A 16,510-nucleotide genomic window follows, 5' to 3' on the forward strand; every position below is an offset into this window, starting at 1 on the left:
CTATCATATTTCCTGTGCGGCCGGGCTTTGAACAGAGATAAGGACTGCATTATTAAATTGTTCCTTATACACACACAGAGATAATAGCAATACATCAATAACATTAAAAGTTATCATTGTTCGCTCACGCTGCGGTTTTATTTGCGGCGTTAAAAAACACGTCAGATGCCGGGCTGTCGCGCCAGATGATGCATCGCAAAGTCATGTGACAGAACGGCACTAAGCAGCCGCGCTGTTGTCTTTGGAGGAAACAAAATGTCACCAATCATGCGGCGTTGCTCGAATCTGATGTCAAATAAGCATATAAGCGGGAAAAGGATGTTCCGCGGAAAATACCGGGGGGAATAACGTCTTAAAGAAGACTTTCTGTCAAAGAACTGCAAGCTGAAAAGACTTTTTTCTGCTTTTTTTTTTGTTGTTCTTGTTCCCATGAGTCACTTCCACGGAAGATCAGCTCCAATCAATCTATATGGAATCTGGGAGGAAATTAATAATCAAGTGCGCCAAGGTTTCGGAAGCGTCTTCTTTGACAGGGGGAGCGGAGCAGCAGACGGCGGTGTCATCATACACAATTCTCAGACAAATGCCTGGTGGGATCAGGCTTATGAGAACTCCAAACTTGGTTAAAAGCGATAGGAGCGATCTCCCTTTTCGCCCCCTCCTACTTATTATTTAGCCCCGAGGGACCTGCATTAGTGTAAACAACACTGAGGAAAAAAACACTGTCCTACTTTCACCAGGCAACACAAGCATCCAAGAGAGTATATTCCAGCCATTACACCCCCCTTTCCTTTTCTTTGTGCTCCTATGGGGAGGCACAGCTGTGGCTTGCTAGCATAACACAGCCCCACAGCTATGTGTTAACCATCACAATTCCCTTGTTGAGGACGTCTTAACATGACTTTACCGATGGTTGAGCCGGACCCAACGGTTGGAAGGCTTTGTGATCGCAAAAATGTGACACATCACAAGGTCTCTCCTCCCCCCAACTGCAAATTATGCTCCGGTCGTGTGACGTGCAAGCGGGAGAGCATGTGGTTAAAAACTGCCCTTTGGAAGATTTGAGAATTGAGCATGAAATGCAATAAACTTCTCTGAGGGGCCTCTGGGGGGAAAAAGCATCATCATTTGCAAATAGCTGAAAACTCTTTTTTTTGGATATTTCCATAAACTCGACAATCCGCTGCTTCTTTTCCTCTCCCTGCGGACCTGGAAGCTTCTGGACTGGTTGACTTTCCCGCTCATCCCGCGCCCGTTCGGCAGAACAGCGCTGGTCGACCGCGATCGGCACAGGTCGCTCCACTGCTGCGCAGAAATTAATATGCTCTTTTTGCTGCTTGTGCCGAAAGATATCGGAGCACACATTGTTTCTTTTTTGCACATCACCTCTTGACTGCATATCATTAACATATCCACAGTATTTGTTTATTCAGAGGCTGTGTATTAAAGTGTCCAGAAATGCATCGCTTCTCTGTTTTTACCAAAATATTTGAGTTGTTATGTCGGATGGTAGAGGCGCATACTTGTTACCTGCTCTCTTTGATTGTTGTTCTCTAGTTATTACGTGTTTACAAGGCTGGTCATGAATTTGGATAATAAATTCGTTTTAGCCTGATCTGCAGGAAATAATTCTCAGTTATTCTCACTTGGGTTTATAAGGCAAATCGATGTATTGCTTATTTATTCATTATTGCGTAAAGAAGAGGAGACAGTCTCAATGACAGTGGAGAAAATGGCAGTTGGAGTGTTTTTATTTAGGTAAAACTGCTTTGGAAGTAGATTTCAAGCGCGCTTTCTTGCAGATATTCAATCTCCACAGCAAATCCTTTGCTCAGTGTTTCTGGCGCCGTCTACTCAGTCCACATAATGAATGAACCTTCTATGCAAACAGGGGTTTGTACAGACCATTGTAATTATGGCGCCTTGGGGGAGTCGTCCTTCTTGTGCAGGTTCATTTGCCACATTAATAAGTGGATTAGCGGTATGTTCAGGGGCCGATGGCAGCGGGAGAAGTTTGAGAAGATTAATGAACTATGACAATGTTGCACCTGAGGGGGAAGTCTGTTGCAATATCTTCCGGATTGTGCTGACACAGAGTTGGGCAGATATGAAAGACGGAGATGGAGAGAGGCCAGTGATTGTCAGTGACTGCGCTCATGCATTCCTCTCCTCAGCTGTCCTGTCCTTTCCTGTTCAGGTACTGTGCTCCTGATCTCTTAATACACAACATTTCTCCCAGAAAAAAAGGGATAAAGTGCATGAAAAGTGCTCTATATACACACACTAAAATCAAATGTGCTGTTATCTCCATCTACAGGATGCAGAACCTATAATAATCCTTCAATGAGTAAAATGCTACCAAATGTAGCCGTCAGGGGGACCGTAGATCCGTTAGCTAGGTTGTTATCAGCTTTCCAATCATCAGTTGAGGATTTGCAGAGCTCGTCGTGGCTGAAAGCTGCATTTCTCCTTCTGTGTTGGTGTCGAGATGGACTGTGGGCTGCGATAGTGCGTGCAAGGGAGTTGTTGCCCCAAGGGGTGAACATTTTGTCTACATATAATAACAAAATAAATCAAAGTTCCGTGTTGCTGTGACTGATCAATGGAGTCCATTTTTACATTATATTTTCAGCATTTTTGAGAAAGAAAGACAAAAAACAAACCAAACCAGAGTGCCACCTTTCTTTCATACGTTAGATTCTTTTGTGGGTTTTTTTTTTTAGCAGCAACAGGATTTTTTAAGTCACAGATGATGGCAAATTACCAGGAATCCCATTTGAAATTGAGGTCTCACTTCTTCTTTTGACCATCTCCATCCGTTCATCACAGTTTTGATGATGGCAAATCAAAAATCCTCCTTTTTTTGCTTGTTTGTCTATTTTTCTGTTTGTCCGTCAGTTGTGGCTGGTGACCCGTTCATCATTCATCCGATTCATCCCCATTTAACGATTTCAGCTGATCGTTGATCAGCCTGCGCAGGCCCGATGCATTTTATGCACAGATAAATAAGAAATCGTCATGTCCTCATCTCTCAATTCCTTTTATGTTTCCACTAATCCACAAATCACGCGTCCCATATTTATCCGAGGTCGTCCATCATTCTGAGGTACTGGTGTCGAACAAAAACCTCCCAGCTTAATACACACACACACACACACACATACACACACACACACACACACACACCCACACACACACACACACACACACACACACACACACACTCTGTCAAGGCCTCAGCCAAATTCATCCCAGTTTAGGAGTAGAGGGTGGAAGAAAATGTTTCTTGACTTCTTGCTTGTCTACCAAAAATGAGGTGATATCAGAAGATGAAGTTATGATGCTACATCCTTGTCTGAATGCACCCCCCCCCCCCACCCATCTGCACCCAGCGGCCACCCGCCCTCCCTGCTCCCCATGTGGTCCCCGGCCCCCCGGTCCGTCCATCCCTCTCCCCTGCCTCCGTGCCCCCACCACTTGTGACAGACGAGGACGGTTTGTGTCCCTCTTACCTCCTCCCTATAACCTCATGGGTGGGCAGGAAGCGGGGTGGGGTGGGGGGGGGGGGTGAAAGAGTGGTGCTGTTAGTCGTGATATGACAGACCCAGGGGGGGACGCGTCCGTATCATCGGGTTGTTGTGTCGGAGGACGCTGGTGACAGGCCGGTGCTCTGTCGCCGGCGTGCGTCTAGAACAGTCGTGACGATGCCATTGCCAACTGCCCACCACCATCCCACCCCACCCCACCCCACCCCCATCCCACCCCCTCCACCCACGAGCGCCACTGACTGCTTAACCCCTCGGGTCCATCGCTCACAAGACTCTGTAACCCTCATTGATGTAAATCTTTCTTGTATATATGAGATGTTTCATGTGAATTGAACTCCTGGTAATTTTGCCTAATGTGCTGTGGTAACAATAATGGACTTTTACCTTTTTTTTTTACTCTCCTCTCTTTCTTTATTTCTCCATTTCTGGATATACATAAATCCCATCTGAAATAAACCAGCTGTTTAGCTCACTGCAACACCTACTCTGTCTTGAAAAGCTTTATCTGATCAGTGCTATTTCCTTCTTAATTTCATAATAAATGTTTCCAAGACCACTGAAGAGATCAATTCTTCCTTTTTGTCTGTTGTTCCTTTGTGATCACGTGTTCAGACAACCACGCCGCCCTCCAGTCAGGCTAATGTGCATCGGGCGAATCAACAACTTGTGCCACTGTTTTCTGACTCCACCTCCTCCAAAAATCCCCGACGCGCCCTCCCAAATCGAAAGACCGTGTCTTCGGAATCACCGGAGTGATGCTAGTCGCCTGGCAGCTTCCAAATGAGCGAACCGGTGATGACACAAATCGCCCTGCGTTCGTTTCTTAAAGCCCGCGTAGCAAACACGATTGCAGTCATTTGACACGAAATCAGACGATTTTCGAGTGCGGGGAAAGAAGAAAAAAACCAAACAACCATCCCCAAAGTTCTCTTTTAGCTAGCTCGAGTTCCAAATGACTCATTTTTGTCTCTGCTCTTGTTTATTTAATCCAATTAAAAAGCAGGTGTAGCTGAGCAGCACTTAATTACATCAATCCTAAATGGCAGAGCGTCAGCGGCAAATTAGCAGCACAAACCTTCCGCCGTCACATTTAAACGCTCGTGCCTACAGTAATTTTCAGGGATTTTCCAAACCCACACTGTCATCATCAGCCGCGGCTTCATCTGCGTAAACAAACAACCCGCCGTGCAAATATGTAACACGGTAAAAACGTCAAATCGGGCAGCGACGGTATGCCTCGTTGTTGTTGTTGTTTCCCTTGTTTGTGGATGTTCGTGTGGCGCTTTGATTCGCTAATCTCCGGCTACCTTCCCGACTAAGTCGTCTTGCTGTGTCACCTCCTAACTGGTGTTTGCAGGAGGATTTGGAAGTGCCACTCCTACACATCTGTGGAGACTGGGCCGAACTCGGCTTAATCTGTCCACTGCGTTTTAAAAGCCAGGGGCGGAGCTTACACTTCTCACGCCATTGAGCTTAAAAAAAAATGAAGAAGGAGGTTAAACGTAAAATGAATAAATATAGGATTTAGAGTTTGACCTCCTCCATGCCGTCACCTTCATAAAAACCACTCTGCGCTCAGCGGCTGAAATTTGAAACCTGACCTCTGACCTCAAGTACTAATAGACCGCCTGCCGTCAAATTGGTCTGCATATATTTCAGTGCCCTGAGGCCCGCTTGTCCCAAACTGTTTGATGGTTTTGGGGGATCGAAGGACTGTAGATGACTTTGGGAATGCTTTTTCAGTTTCGTTTGTCGGGGCTTGTCCGGCCTGTGTTTACAGGCGGGCAACCGGTTGACGTCTGAAATATGACCTCCATCTGTTCTCACTCCCAGCTTGTCAAATGATAAATCTTGGTCTGGCGCCATTACTGGCTCCACACGAGGCATTCCTCTGGAATTATTCTGCCATATAAGGGCCGGTACATTAATATCAACGCCGTTCCCGACGCGTCGATACCCTGATGGTTTACAGCGTCAAAACCAATCAGTCATCAGGAAAGATCTGTTGCCTTAACTCACACGCCTGTAACCCAGTAGCGCTGTCTGCTGGCATTTTAGCTCCTCAACGAGCTTCATTTATTTATTTGTTCCTCAGGAAAAACCCATTAAGGTTAAAAATCTAATCCAAGGACAAACGCGAACAATCATTACAATAAAACAACTCAATTATCAATAAAAGTGCAATGCTCACACAGTATAACCCACAGTTAAACACTTCAGAACTGGAATAAAACACTAGCTCATAAAAGCACATTATTAGACTGGTGATAAAAAAAAAAAAACATTAAAAAGAGCTTTGACAGTTCTAGGATGTAAAGTGGGGATAGATGCAGGCTCAGTGCATAAAAGGCCTGTTGTCACAGTTTTCTGGAGGTAAATCTCAGCTTTCTTTTTCCACCACCAGCATTAGCAAAGACAAATACAGAGGATTCCATGCACTCAAGTGAGCAGATGCATTTAACTCCCCACAACCGCGTGGATATTAAGCAGAAAGCCAGCGTGCAGCGCGCACACACGCGCTATATGAGTAACGCGCTCGCCAGATTTATATCCCGCCGCGTCCACATTGTCTCCTCGCAGACATTTTTCATCATGAAATCGAGCGCACATGACGGAGCATAACATCCACTCCAACAATTATCCACAGAGGGATGATGTCACATGCCTTTTTAACTTTGTTTGGACAGGAGTCCGATTAATTCTGTCCTTGATCGTCCCCCAGCCGTGTCCTTGCAAAGAGTCCCTCCTTTCATTTGGAAGTGGGGGAAGGCGCGGTAATCCAATAACGGTGATTGATCGACGACTGCGGTCAAACACATGATCCACTCACACAGGTTCAGGGCATATTCACATCCTCACATTCAGAAATGAAAGCACAAAGGACACATCACGAGCAGGGTTAAAGGAAATATTCTTTAGACACACATCCGGATGTTTTTCTGGGTTTTGTCTTTGGTTCTTCTTCATCCTTTTGTGAGCTTTTTTTACATATTCATCCAATAACTTCCCAGCGGTTCTCACAGGTGAAAACACGGGTTTCTAGTGATAAACCGTCTTCAGGAAAAGGTCAAAAGGAAACAGCACGTTTTATGGAGATCTGCATGTGAAGCCCGGCATTGTGGTCATAGGATGCATCATGCGATGTTTGTGCTGCGGGCTAACAGATGCTACAAGCTCATTCATTAGAAGTCAGGAGAGTATCAAAAGGTTTGCAGATTGCGCACCTCTGTGTGGAATCTATTGACTTCACGTGAAATCAGATGGAATGTGGGACGATAAACGGCAATTTACAGCTTGTGTTATAGCGACGGGGGCTGAGCGTTAGCATAACCTTTGACCTTTGCTACTGTACACTGCTGTTTTGTGTACTTGAATGCTAATGAGTCATGTGCTGAACGGCTGTTGCACCCGAGCAGTATTACAGAAAGGTTGATCGTTAGAAAATGTAATCTATAACTACTGAACAGCGTAGTTGCACCTAATTCCAGGGAGGTTAATGTGCTTTAAATTTCAGTAACACAAATATGGCCGTTAACAATAAGGTTTTTATGTCAGTGGCATTTCCTGGACTTTCATCGCGCTTCAAGCTAAACTTGTACATTCCATTAAAAAAATATTGATTGGATATGATGAACATAATGAATGGTGCAAACACGAGTTCCTTGGAAACAATTTGGGCTCTTATGCATTATTTTTAGACACATTTACCGGAAGCTTAAGAACACAGATGGAAAAATTCAGCGATCCAACAAAGGTGTCACTTCCAAATAAGATTTTAATAAAAAAAAACAATGTTTAAATGCAAATTGATCTTTTTTTTTTTTTAATTGGAAGATTTGGAAGAAAACATTGATTTCGTAATGCGGCGAGACAATAAAGGAATGAGCAGAACATGGAGGGATTAGGCCAATTTCACCTTGAATGGGAATCATTTTCCTCCAAACATACGAGCTGCGGCTCAGATGCTTCCCGGCGCTCCATCCTCTGCATTGATAGATTGCTGTAAACGCTGGAAATGAAAATCCTGATTGGTCCACGTGACGCTGGAGTTTGTGCCGCGGTTCCGCTTTGCTTTTCCTCCTTTTCTTGTGGAAGCTCCTGCATTCATCCCAAAGAGGAACGCTTTTCATTCCCAGCCACGGCGGCGCCGACTGGTGACTGGAGCTCCTGCGGGTGCTGTCGGCTGCATCTCATCAGATCCTTCAACTGGAGCTGCAGGCTAGCGATTGTGTTTTTATTCCCCTTAAATTTGCAACCACACATAAATAAAACAAACAAACAAACAATAAACCCCCCAGAACTCCGGGGAGGAGGAACCACCGCCGCTGTGGTGCCCTTAAGCAAGGCACTTAACCCCGACTTGCCCGGAGGAGGTCAGATGGTGGATCTGACTGTAGCTGCACTGGGCTGAACGTGGACCCGTAGAGCCGAACCACCCTGGGTCACAAAGCAAACAAACACATGAACATGGGGAGAGGTTTGCAGCCTGTATGATTTATGCCTCCTGCGCAGCGTGGTGCACGCTCAGCTCTCCTCCGCTCTACGTGCCTCTTTGCAGTTTGCCCTTGATAAATTTTAGCAGCAACTTGTAACTTTTCCTCTCCCCCGAAACTTCTGGTCGAGTTTCCAAGCGAGCCGGAGCAATTAGGGCGACTCGGGCCGCCGCAGTAGCACCGCGGGACGCCAGACAGCCACGACGGCGACGCGGCGCATGAAATAAACATGCAAACACGGCCGGAAGGCCGCGCACATGCGGCGGTTTGGAGGCGGAGGTCGCCTTCAGCAGCCTCGATGCCTCGCCGCCTTCAGCTTCCTGGAAAAAGAAAAGAAATCTCGCTAACTGACACATACAGAGACGGCGCCGTACTCCACCACAGCTGCACGTGACTTCTGGCATTCATTGTGTGTCATGTCACAGCAGTTTTCTGCAGCGTTGCCATAACAACCACCTAAACTGAAGGGGGACCGGCGGCGGTGGAGATGGAACCAACTGTTAGAGCAAGTACAGTGGCGTAGGAGCCGTGTAGTAGAACAAAGGCGTCTGGTCGTTGTCCCACTTCCAGCTGATCGCCTCTCCGTCCAACTTCAAGTGGACACTGGAAAACATGGACGGGCTCAGCCAGGTCCTCGTCCCTTTAGCAGGTTTATCCAGAGGTAATGAAAGGATGCTGTTTTTCCAGTTGACACTAATGGAAACAGGCGAGTATTTTGAATATCGGAGTTCTTTTCTGCCAATAGATCCCGTAAATCCCGCCGACCGGACCTCCGAGCAGATAAAGGTGATTTATGAATAGCGGTCCCCGCTGTCTGCATGTTTCCGCCCGGATTTTTACAGGAAGCACATTAGAGGAAGAATAACAACACGAATGAGATTTTATGGGGATTTTGAAGGATTTATGTTTAAGCACATTGTAATGAAGGGCTCGGAAATAAAAGGGACATTTCCAGATATGACGTCGTCATTGCCAACGGAAACAGCCCCTTTCCGAACAAAACAGACTGGAGCCATGATGTTCGGCAGCCGGCCAATGTTATTCTTGTGACTTATTAAACCAATAAATTAAAACAAATAAGCCCCTTTTAGACCGAAAGCATCTCCAGGGGGCTGTGGTCGAGTCCCAGTTTCCTCCAACGGATCAGGCCAATGAAACGCTCGGATTCATCAGAGTTAATTCCGATTACAGATTTCCTTAAATCTGCGCGACAGATAATAGATTCCCTCCATCATAACGGCAAACAACACTGACACTTAGAGCAGATGATTGTCTTTACAGCAAACTGAGAGATGCGGCTGAATTAGATCCATCAAGCTCTGTAGGGAGCTAATTAGATAAGACGTTATGATGTATGGCTGCTGGAGGGATGGATGTCAGCACGCTCCTGTTCAATGTATAGACTGCAGATTTGTATTGATTGTGTGCTTTGTCTTGTGCCTCAGGCATCAGCGTCCTGCCGCGTGAGCCGCGCCTTTGTGCGGTGAGCCGAGCAGATAAGGCCCGTAATAAATCTGCCCGAGAATAAGCCGTCACGAGGGTGCGGCGCGCGGGAATATTTAACGCTAACAGAAAATATAGCGTTGTTGCCCTGTTGAGAGAGTTTCAAAAAAGAAAAGAGGCCCTCTCCTGCCTCCACAGGTCATCCGCGACAGAAAAACAGCAGAAATAAAAGTGGGAGGAGGAGGTGCTCTGAACTAGCAACCCCTCCCACCGGCCCATAATCTGCATAATACGCCGCGGTGTAAAACATTTGGCTAGCTTTTTGAGATGGAATGCTTCAGTCCCGGCCGTGCGGTCCTAGCGAGGGCTGAATCAAGCGGCGTGCCTGGGATGAGGAGGAAAGAGGTGAAAATTGCTTTCTCCTATCTTCCAACACGCAGAGACCCAGCCAGCTTCCTCTCTTTCAGCAGATTCGCCCTCTGACGATAACGTGCCCAGATAATGGTTATATGCACCCAGATTTATTTCCTATTTCCCGGCACAGCTGCTTTTCCTGGAAACTTCTTCTTCTTTCAATGTATGAGCTTTACGGCTGCGTCCCGTTGCATCATTCAGAGCGCGGCGCTGCAGTCGCCTCGCGATGAGAGGAAGATTTTCCACCACGGAGGAAAAGTTCACTGCAACTTCGACTGGAACACATAGAGAAACGGCTGCGATGGAGGCTCGGAGGCAAAGAGGACCTTCAGCTGTCTCCGCCCGGCTGTCTGTCCACAGCGTTGCCAATATTGCATCTTTTAATTAATCATTTTTAAATAATAATTACCCCCCCCCCCCCCCCCCCCCCCCCCCGCCACTCCTGCATACATCTCTATATAAAATCACCCAAAGATTTGCATTTATATTGAAATAAGAACAACACACAGGCTTTCTTAGATTTATTGGAACAAAATTCAATGCCAATATCTGTTTTCTGGATGGATTTTGCACATTTCCACAAAATAAATCATTCAAATGCGAGAAGATGACAAATAGTTACACAGATGGAACAAGGCCCTTGATATAGATTTCCAAAAGCAGCCAGGAAGCAGACAAATGTGAGCAGATAAAGGGTCCCTGAGTACTCAGAAGACTACACATTACTCGCTAACACAGACAAATAAACGACACAGTGACTCCGGAGAGTCAGACTCTGCTCCAGCGACGTCCTCATCACCTCGGCAGATCTTTGGTGGTGAGAATGACCCGTCCTTTAATCCACCGGAGCCAGAAATCAGTCTGCAGGAGCCTGCGAAGAGGACGCGTCCGACTCAGAGATACGTCTGGCACAGTCCCATTTATTCCCTTTTTCCTCCGTCACCTTTCAAATCCGAGCCTCCACCTCTCATGTGGGATGTGATTCCTTCTTTTCCCGTACATGCATGATGGAGTGTTTCGCTGTCCCAGGAAGCAGAGCGGCCTTTGCCCAGGAAACAATGAGACTCCGGACCGCGGTGGCCCCCGGGCCAGACATGAGACAGGAGCCCCTCTGTGAATAGTGCACGAGTGTCTCAGGGTGTCTTTGCTGATGTGGTGATGATTGGACCAAATATAGCATGTGTTGAGCCATAGGGATCAGCCTGCACCTCGTTCTGGTCTTTATCGTCACTAATCGTGTGTGTGTATGAGTGTGAGTGTGTGTTTGAGCGCTTATCCACTTAATAGTCAGCCTGGGGGATAATATTCATAACAGAAAGGGACAGAGGGGATTTAAAGCAACACGCTGGGCAGACTGGACTGATGAATATCTGGGGAGAAGGTGTTCTTTGATTTTCTGTTGATTTTGTGATTATGAACACACTGTGGAGTCGTGTCTGTCCTGTGGACACGGAAGGACGTTATTGATCAGCAGCCGTTCGCTCTTTCTGTCAGGGTGACACTTTGCCGGGGAATCCCCGGCTTAATTTTTGCACTGTGATCGATATTTTACAGTACAAACCCTCCGAAAATAACATATACATATGAGTTGGCAGTGTGTTTTTTAGCTGGCTCGGTTAGCATTGGCTTAGTTTTAGCTGTTGTTCCATTCCTTTCTGGAGATGAGGAGATGGGGGGGGTGGCGGTGGTCAGAAAGCAGGAGCTTACATTCTATATTTAATGCACCTTTTCTGCATCGGCGTCTCCGCTGTTAACCATCTATATTCTCTCGGTCTCTGAAGCCTGCGGGGACCTGGAAATGACCTCGTTTCTTACAGTGAGACCAGCTGTAAAGGCGACGCCGACCTGGGCAGTGAACATCCATCAGGTCCATGTGAACCTCAGCCTGTTCCAGGCTCTCGCCACTTTAGCCACCAGTGAGCGTCCAGAGCGCAACGATTCTTTTTTATATCTGAAATGCCACGATCGCGTCTGAATGTACTTCTGAAACAGCCGCGTTTGTCCCCTCAAGTCAGGAGCCTGTTTCATTCGTAATAATTGATGTTGCCGTCCTTTCATCAGTTGGAAGGGGGGGGGTATATAAAGCATCATTTGATGTCAGGGCTTTCTATTCTGCACCTGCATCAGTGCTTCACAAGAAGGAATCCTTTCTTCTTCTTGCCCGTGTGTGTGTGTGTGTGTGTGTGTGTGTGTGTGCGTGTGTGTGTGGGTGGGGGGGTGGGGTGGGTGGGGGGGGGGGGGGGGGGGGGGGTTGTGGGGGTTGTGGAGAGGTCATAGCCTTAATTAAAAAAATCCAGTATCGAATTAAAATAAAACAAAAAGTTCAAATGAAAAAAGAACCGTGCCTGCCAACAGGTGCTATTCCTCTGCTCCTCATTGTGTGGAGGCCGGCGACTCGCCTTGTGTTTAGCCCCTCAATTCCTCCGGCTTTCCCGCACGCCGCCTCTAATTTTTGGACGAGGATGCGGCCCCGAAGGCTCCGGTAATATCAAACGCCAACAATCAATCCGGGCCGATCTCTTGAGGCCTTAATGGACTTGGAAGGAATATTAAGAGGTTTTGTCTGCTGAGGAGCTTTCTGCCACAGCGGCCGTCCCTCCGCTCATTTGGGCTTGTGTGCCAAGGGAGGCCACACACTGGGCCGGCTGTTACAGGCTCGCAGTCCTACTTTCTGAGGAGCTGCTGCCAAGTCAACAGGCACACAACCGCGCACGCACGCACATGGGCAACAAAGCTTCAAACAGGCCTCGTTGGAGATTGGGCCGACAGCGTTCGGCCAGATATTCTGATGCTAATATAGCGATGTAGGTTTGCCCCTCCCGGTCGTGGCTGCGTGCGTTGTGTACTGGGATCCTGTTCTGAATGTAGGGTAACCATGAGAGCGCTGGAGCGCCGCCCAATCCCTGCGTGGCGTTCCAGTTGTAAATCTGCCTGCTGTTGCCAGACGTTGCCATTGAAATTAAATACCGGCGCCGTCACCTCACCTCGCTGTTTAGCATAAGAAAATGGGCACCGAGGAATCTAATTAAAAGGGGCTATTGTGGACCTGCAGCCTGTCTGAGCGTGGTGTGAAATGAGAGGGCTGGCTTAAAACTCATCATATTAGCCTGGTATTTGTTTTTCTCTTCTTCTTCTTTCAGTATTTATTCTCTCTCTCAGCTTGAGCGCGGGGATGAAAATGCGGGCTACCTCTAGACAGGCCTGCCTGTGTTTCTCTGCCACCCAGCGAAAGCCGCGTATTTCCATTATTCCATTCTCAGTCAGTGATTTTTCCCCCGTGCCCTCATCCTCTTCCCCTCTCTTGATTTCTAAGTTTGAAAATCCCTGTATTTTCTACTCCATTTCCTCCCCGTCGCCTCCTCAATCTTGTGTCTTTTACAGCCTCACTCCTCCCGGTGTATTCCTCACTTTCCAGTCTAATTTATCTCTCAATTTTCATTTTCACCACACACCTGTCACTTTGCTTTCCCTTCACTCCCGCTCCCCGCGTGCCCGTTTGTTGGATTGCGACGTTTCGGTGTGTTGCAGTTCCCCCCCGTCCCCCTCCCTCCGTCCTCCTCTCGTCTTGTTTTCAATATGCACTCATCCGAAGTGCATAAAACAGTATATAACTGTTTGAATTTCCCCACCTGAACCTTTCCTCTCTAAGTGGCTGCTTAGCGACTGCCAATTTAGCGTTTAACCTCAGGAGAGGGAGGCTACTGCCAGAGAGGCAGATGGTCAAAGGCTGCGGCAAACAAAAGAGAAAAAAACCGAAGATGGTGGGAAATTCATCCCTAACCCCCGTTGTCCACTCTGACGACTTATTTTGAAACTGTGACTCTGCGGCTGAGCGGCTGGGGGAGGGCAGCGTCCGCCCGCGCTCGCAATCTCGTAGCCTACCTGCATATTTTAAAGCCCTCATGCAATATTGCTCCTCCTTCATCTGCTGCTGTCTGTTTCCCGCTCGCACCAATTTTCTGCCTCATTGTCATTCATGTGCAATCTGTTTGTTTGGCTAACCTCCTCGTCTTCACGCCGTCACTGCAGAGCTGCGCGCGTCTGCGTGTCACCGAGTTTATTCTGTGCCATCTTCTGTACCACCCGCACTGCCTCCCCGTCTCGACAAGCTCCAGGGTTTCAGTTCGGTGATGCGAATGGAAAAAGGAGGACTTTGTTTTACAGAGGGGCCGCTTCTCTCATCGCTCTGCGTCAGGGGGGGCCGCGGAGTAAAAGTTTGAAGGAGGTGACCCTCGCCGCCACCTTTACGCCGACGGCGGTCCTCTCGAAACCCTCTGGTCTGTTCCGTCTCCTCGGCGCCTTGCTGTTTCTCATTAGCATCAGCAACGAGAAGCGTTGCCCCATTCTGGCCGGCACACAGCCTCTAGGAACCATAGAAACGGTTGTGGATAGAGATCCATGTGGCCCCTGAAACCCAACGTTTTATTGCTCCCGATTCATGAAATGATGAAACTTGGTGTCACCTGAGTCCTGTCTGACGCAGGCTTCTTTAATAGCTGATAATGTATGCATATGTAGGCAGAGTTAGCGTGAACCATCGGGGGTTTCAGCGTCGCCGTGGTGACACATCAGATTCTCATCAAGCTTTTCTGTCGGAAGCTTGAACGGCGCTCCGAATACGACTCCCGTCACATTGTTGCCATATCAGGTATCCAGATTTAATTCATCTGAAAGGTTTATACGGAGATAAAAGAGCTTCCACTGTGACCTTTCGAGTCATTCCACCCTTTGTTGAGTTTAGAATGAATATTTTAGGTATTTGTGGGAATTGGGTGCAATCATGGCAGGCGCCAGGGCTGGGAACGTGGCATTCGGAACTTCCTCATAGCTGGGCTCCCAATATGGAGTTACTCACGTCTATCAATCAAGTCACAGCCAAACTATCTGACCCTGGGTCCTGATGTCACAGGGTAGCTATTCATGGTGGATAATTAATGATTATTAAGCAGCAAACCCTGCTTAGATTGATGAGAGAAAACACCGAGAACCACAACACATCAACGCACACCTAATATTGTAAACGAGGCTTTGCAGGCGACACCATACAAATCTCCCTCCTTTGTTGTTGTTATTATGAGTATTCCTGCTTTTCTCTGCGTTTGAAAAAGAAACTACCATACTTTATCCCCAGAAGTGATTTGTCATGCAGATATGAAGTTGAAGAACATTATCACCGTTCTGGTGATACTAAAATAAAGAAATAAAAATGAGAGCCCATATTTATTTACTCGGCTTTATAACGGATGCTTCTGTTTTCTTCTGTGCTTTGCTGCATCTATCAGAGCTCAGCCTGGTTTCCACTGGTAACTGGGCCGGCTAAGAGGATGACGGGCTCATTAGTGAAGATTAGCCCACCTCTCTCAATGGTGCACTTGCCTCCACTTCACTGGACAGTCGTACATATCTGTTGTCATGAAAACAGACCTCATCTCCAGAAGTGGAGAGGTCACTTTCTGCTTTATACACCTTTTACAGCCGCGCGACATTAAGCGTGCTTCATTGTGTATGAGCGTGCGTTTGTCTGGATGATTTCACTGCGTATTTACAGAAGGCCTCTCGACTTTACTGGGCAGCACGTCATTAAAATGCGGTTGAAACGGGAAGTCATGGGATGATGGTGCCGCCCTGCTGGGGTGCTGAACATCATGTGGCTGCCGACTGCATCCGGGCCTGTGCTGTTGGATAGAGAACCGTGTTTTCTATAGAACCTAGCACACGTACAGCCCGCATCTAAAAGAACGTCAATGCAGCGCCGCTAACAGGATCCTTTTTGTACGATGATGATGTCATCGCTGCAATATCTGTCAGGAAAAAAAAAATCTCGATGATTTTGCTTGACATTTCCTGAAGATTCCCTTAAAAAATAAACCAAAGAATGGAAAAAATAGACTGAAATGAAATTTAAAAATATGTTTTATTTAACTCGTAGGCTGAAATGGTGGTGCAACAGTTATAACAGTCCCCGGAAACTTTTCACCGCCTGAAAATCCACAGCGCCTTTCCACCAAAAAAATCCACCTTTCACTCATCTCTCCCTGAAAAAAAAGGGCCTTGTTGAGGGGTAAAACATAGCAGATTACCCAGAATACTGACTGGTGGAACAGCCTCGCAGCAACATTCCCCGTTCATATCGAGGCCACTGTGCACCTGCTAATCTGTGTGCTTCCTTTCTGCACGTTTGCCTTCACGTGTGTTTTAGATCGTTGGAAAGAGCAGCAAAACTAACAAGCAGTGAGACACCCAGTGAGTTATTTCCTTGTGCCTCCGAATGATCTAACCTATAGAAGTACGGACAACAAGCAGATCTGAAGAAACGTAAGACAGATTATAAGTACCTGGTAGTTCATTTCCTAAAGAATGTTGGTGGTGAAAGAGGCTAAAGGTCCAGGTTTGTTTGTGCCCTGTGATGGACTGCTGAGCTGTCTGAGGTGTATCTCTGGCCCCCCCACCTTGATACTGATTAGGGACGAGCAGAACGGGCCCGGCTGTTGATGTGATCTCAACCGACGCACAAAAACAGCCCGACTCACTTTTCCGAACCCAAAGAAACGATGACTTTATTCAGACTGATGGAAGCAAGACGCTAGTTTTGCCACATAAAGACGGACCTAT

At 47.2% G+C, this 16,510-nt stretch overlaps 1 protein-coding gene across 4 annotated transcripts in view; it reads left to right on the plus strand.

Annotated features, from left to right (window-relative positions):
- pcdh9 (protocadherin 9) overlaps nucleotides 1-16,510 on the plus strand; it is a 135,208-nt gene that overhangs the window by 7,288 nt on the left and 111,410 nt on the right. Inside the window, exon 3 of one of the 4 annotated variants that reach the window (XM_011610087.2) lies at nucleotides 435-1,432. The exons of the other annotated variants lie outside the window; for them this stretch is intronic. Within the exon in view, the coding sequence (XP_011608389.1) occupies nucleotides 435-491 (57 nt within the window). The 3' untranslated portion in view covers nucleotides 492-1,432. Of the gene's footprint in view, nucleotides 1-434; nucleotides 1,433-16,510 lie in introns of those variants that run through there. 4 annotated transcript variants of the gene reach the window in all.

Source organism: Takifugu rubripes, chromosome 13, assembly GCF_901000725.2.
Source record: "Takifugu rubripes chromosome 13, fTakRub1.2, whole genome shotgun sequence".
Taxonomy (NCBI): Eukaryota; Metazoa; Chordata; class Actinopteri; order Tetraodontiformes; family Tetraodontidae; genus Takifugu; species Takifugu rubripes.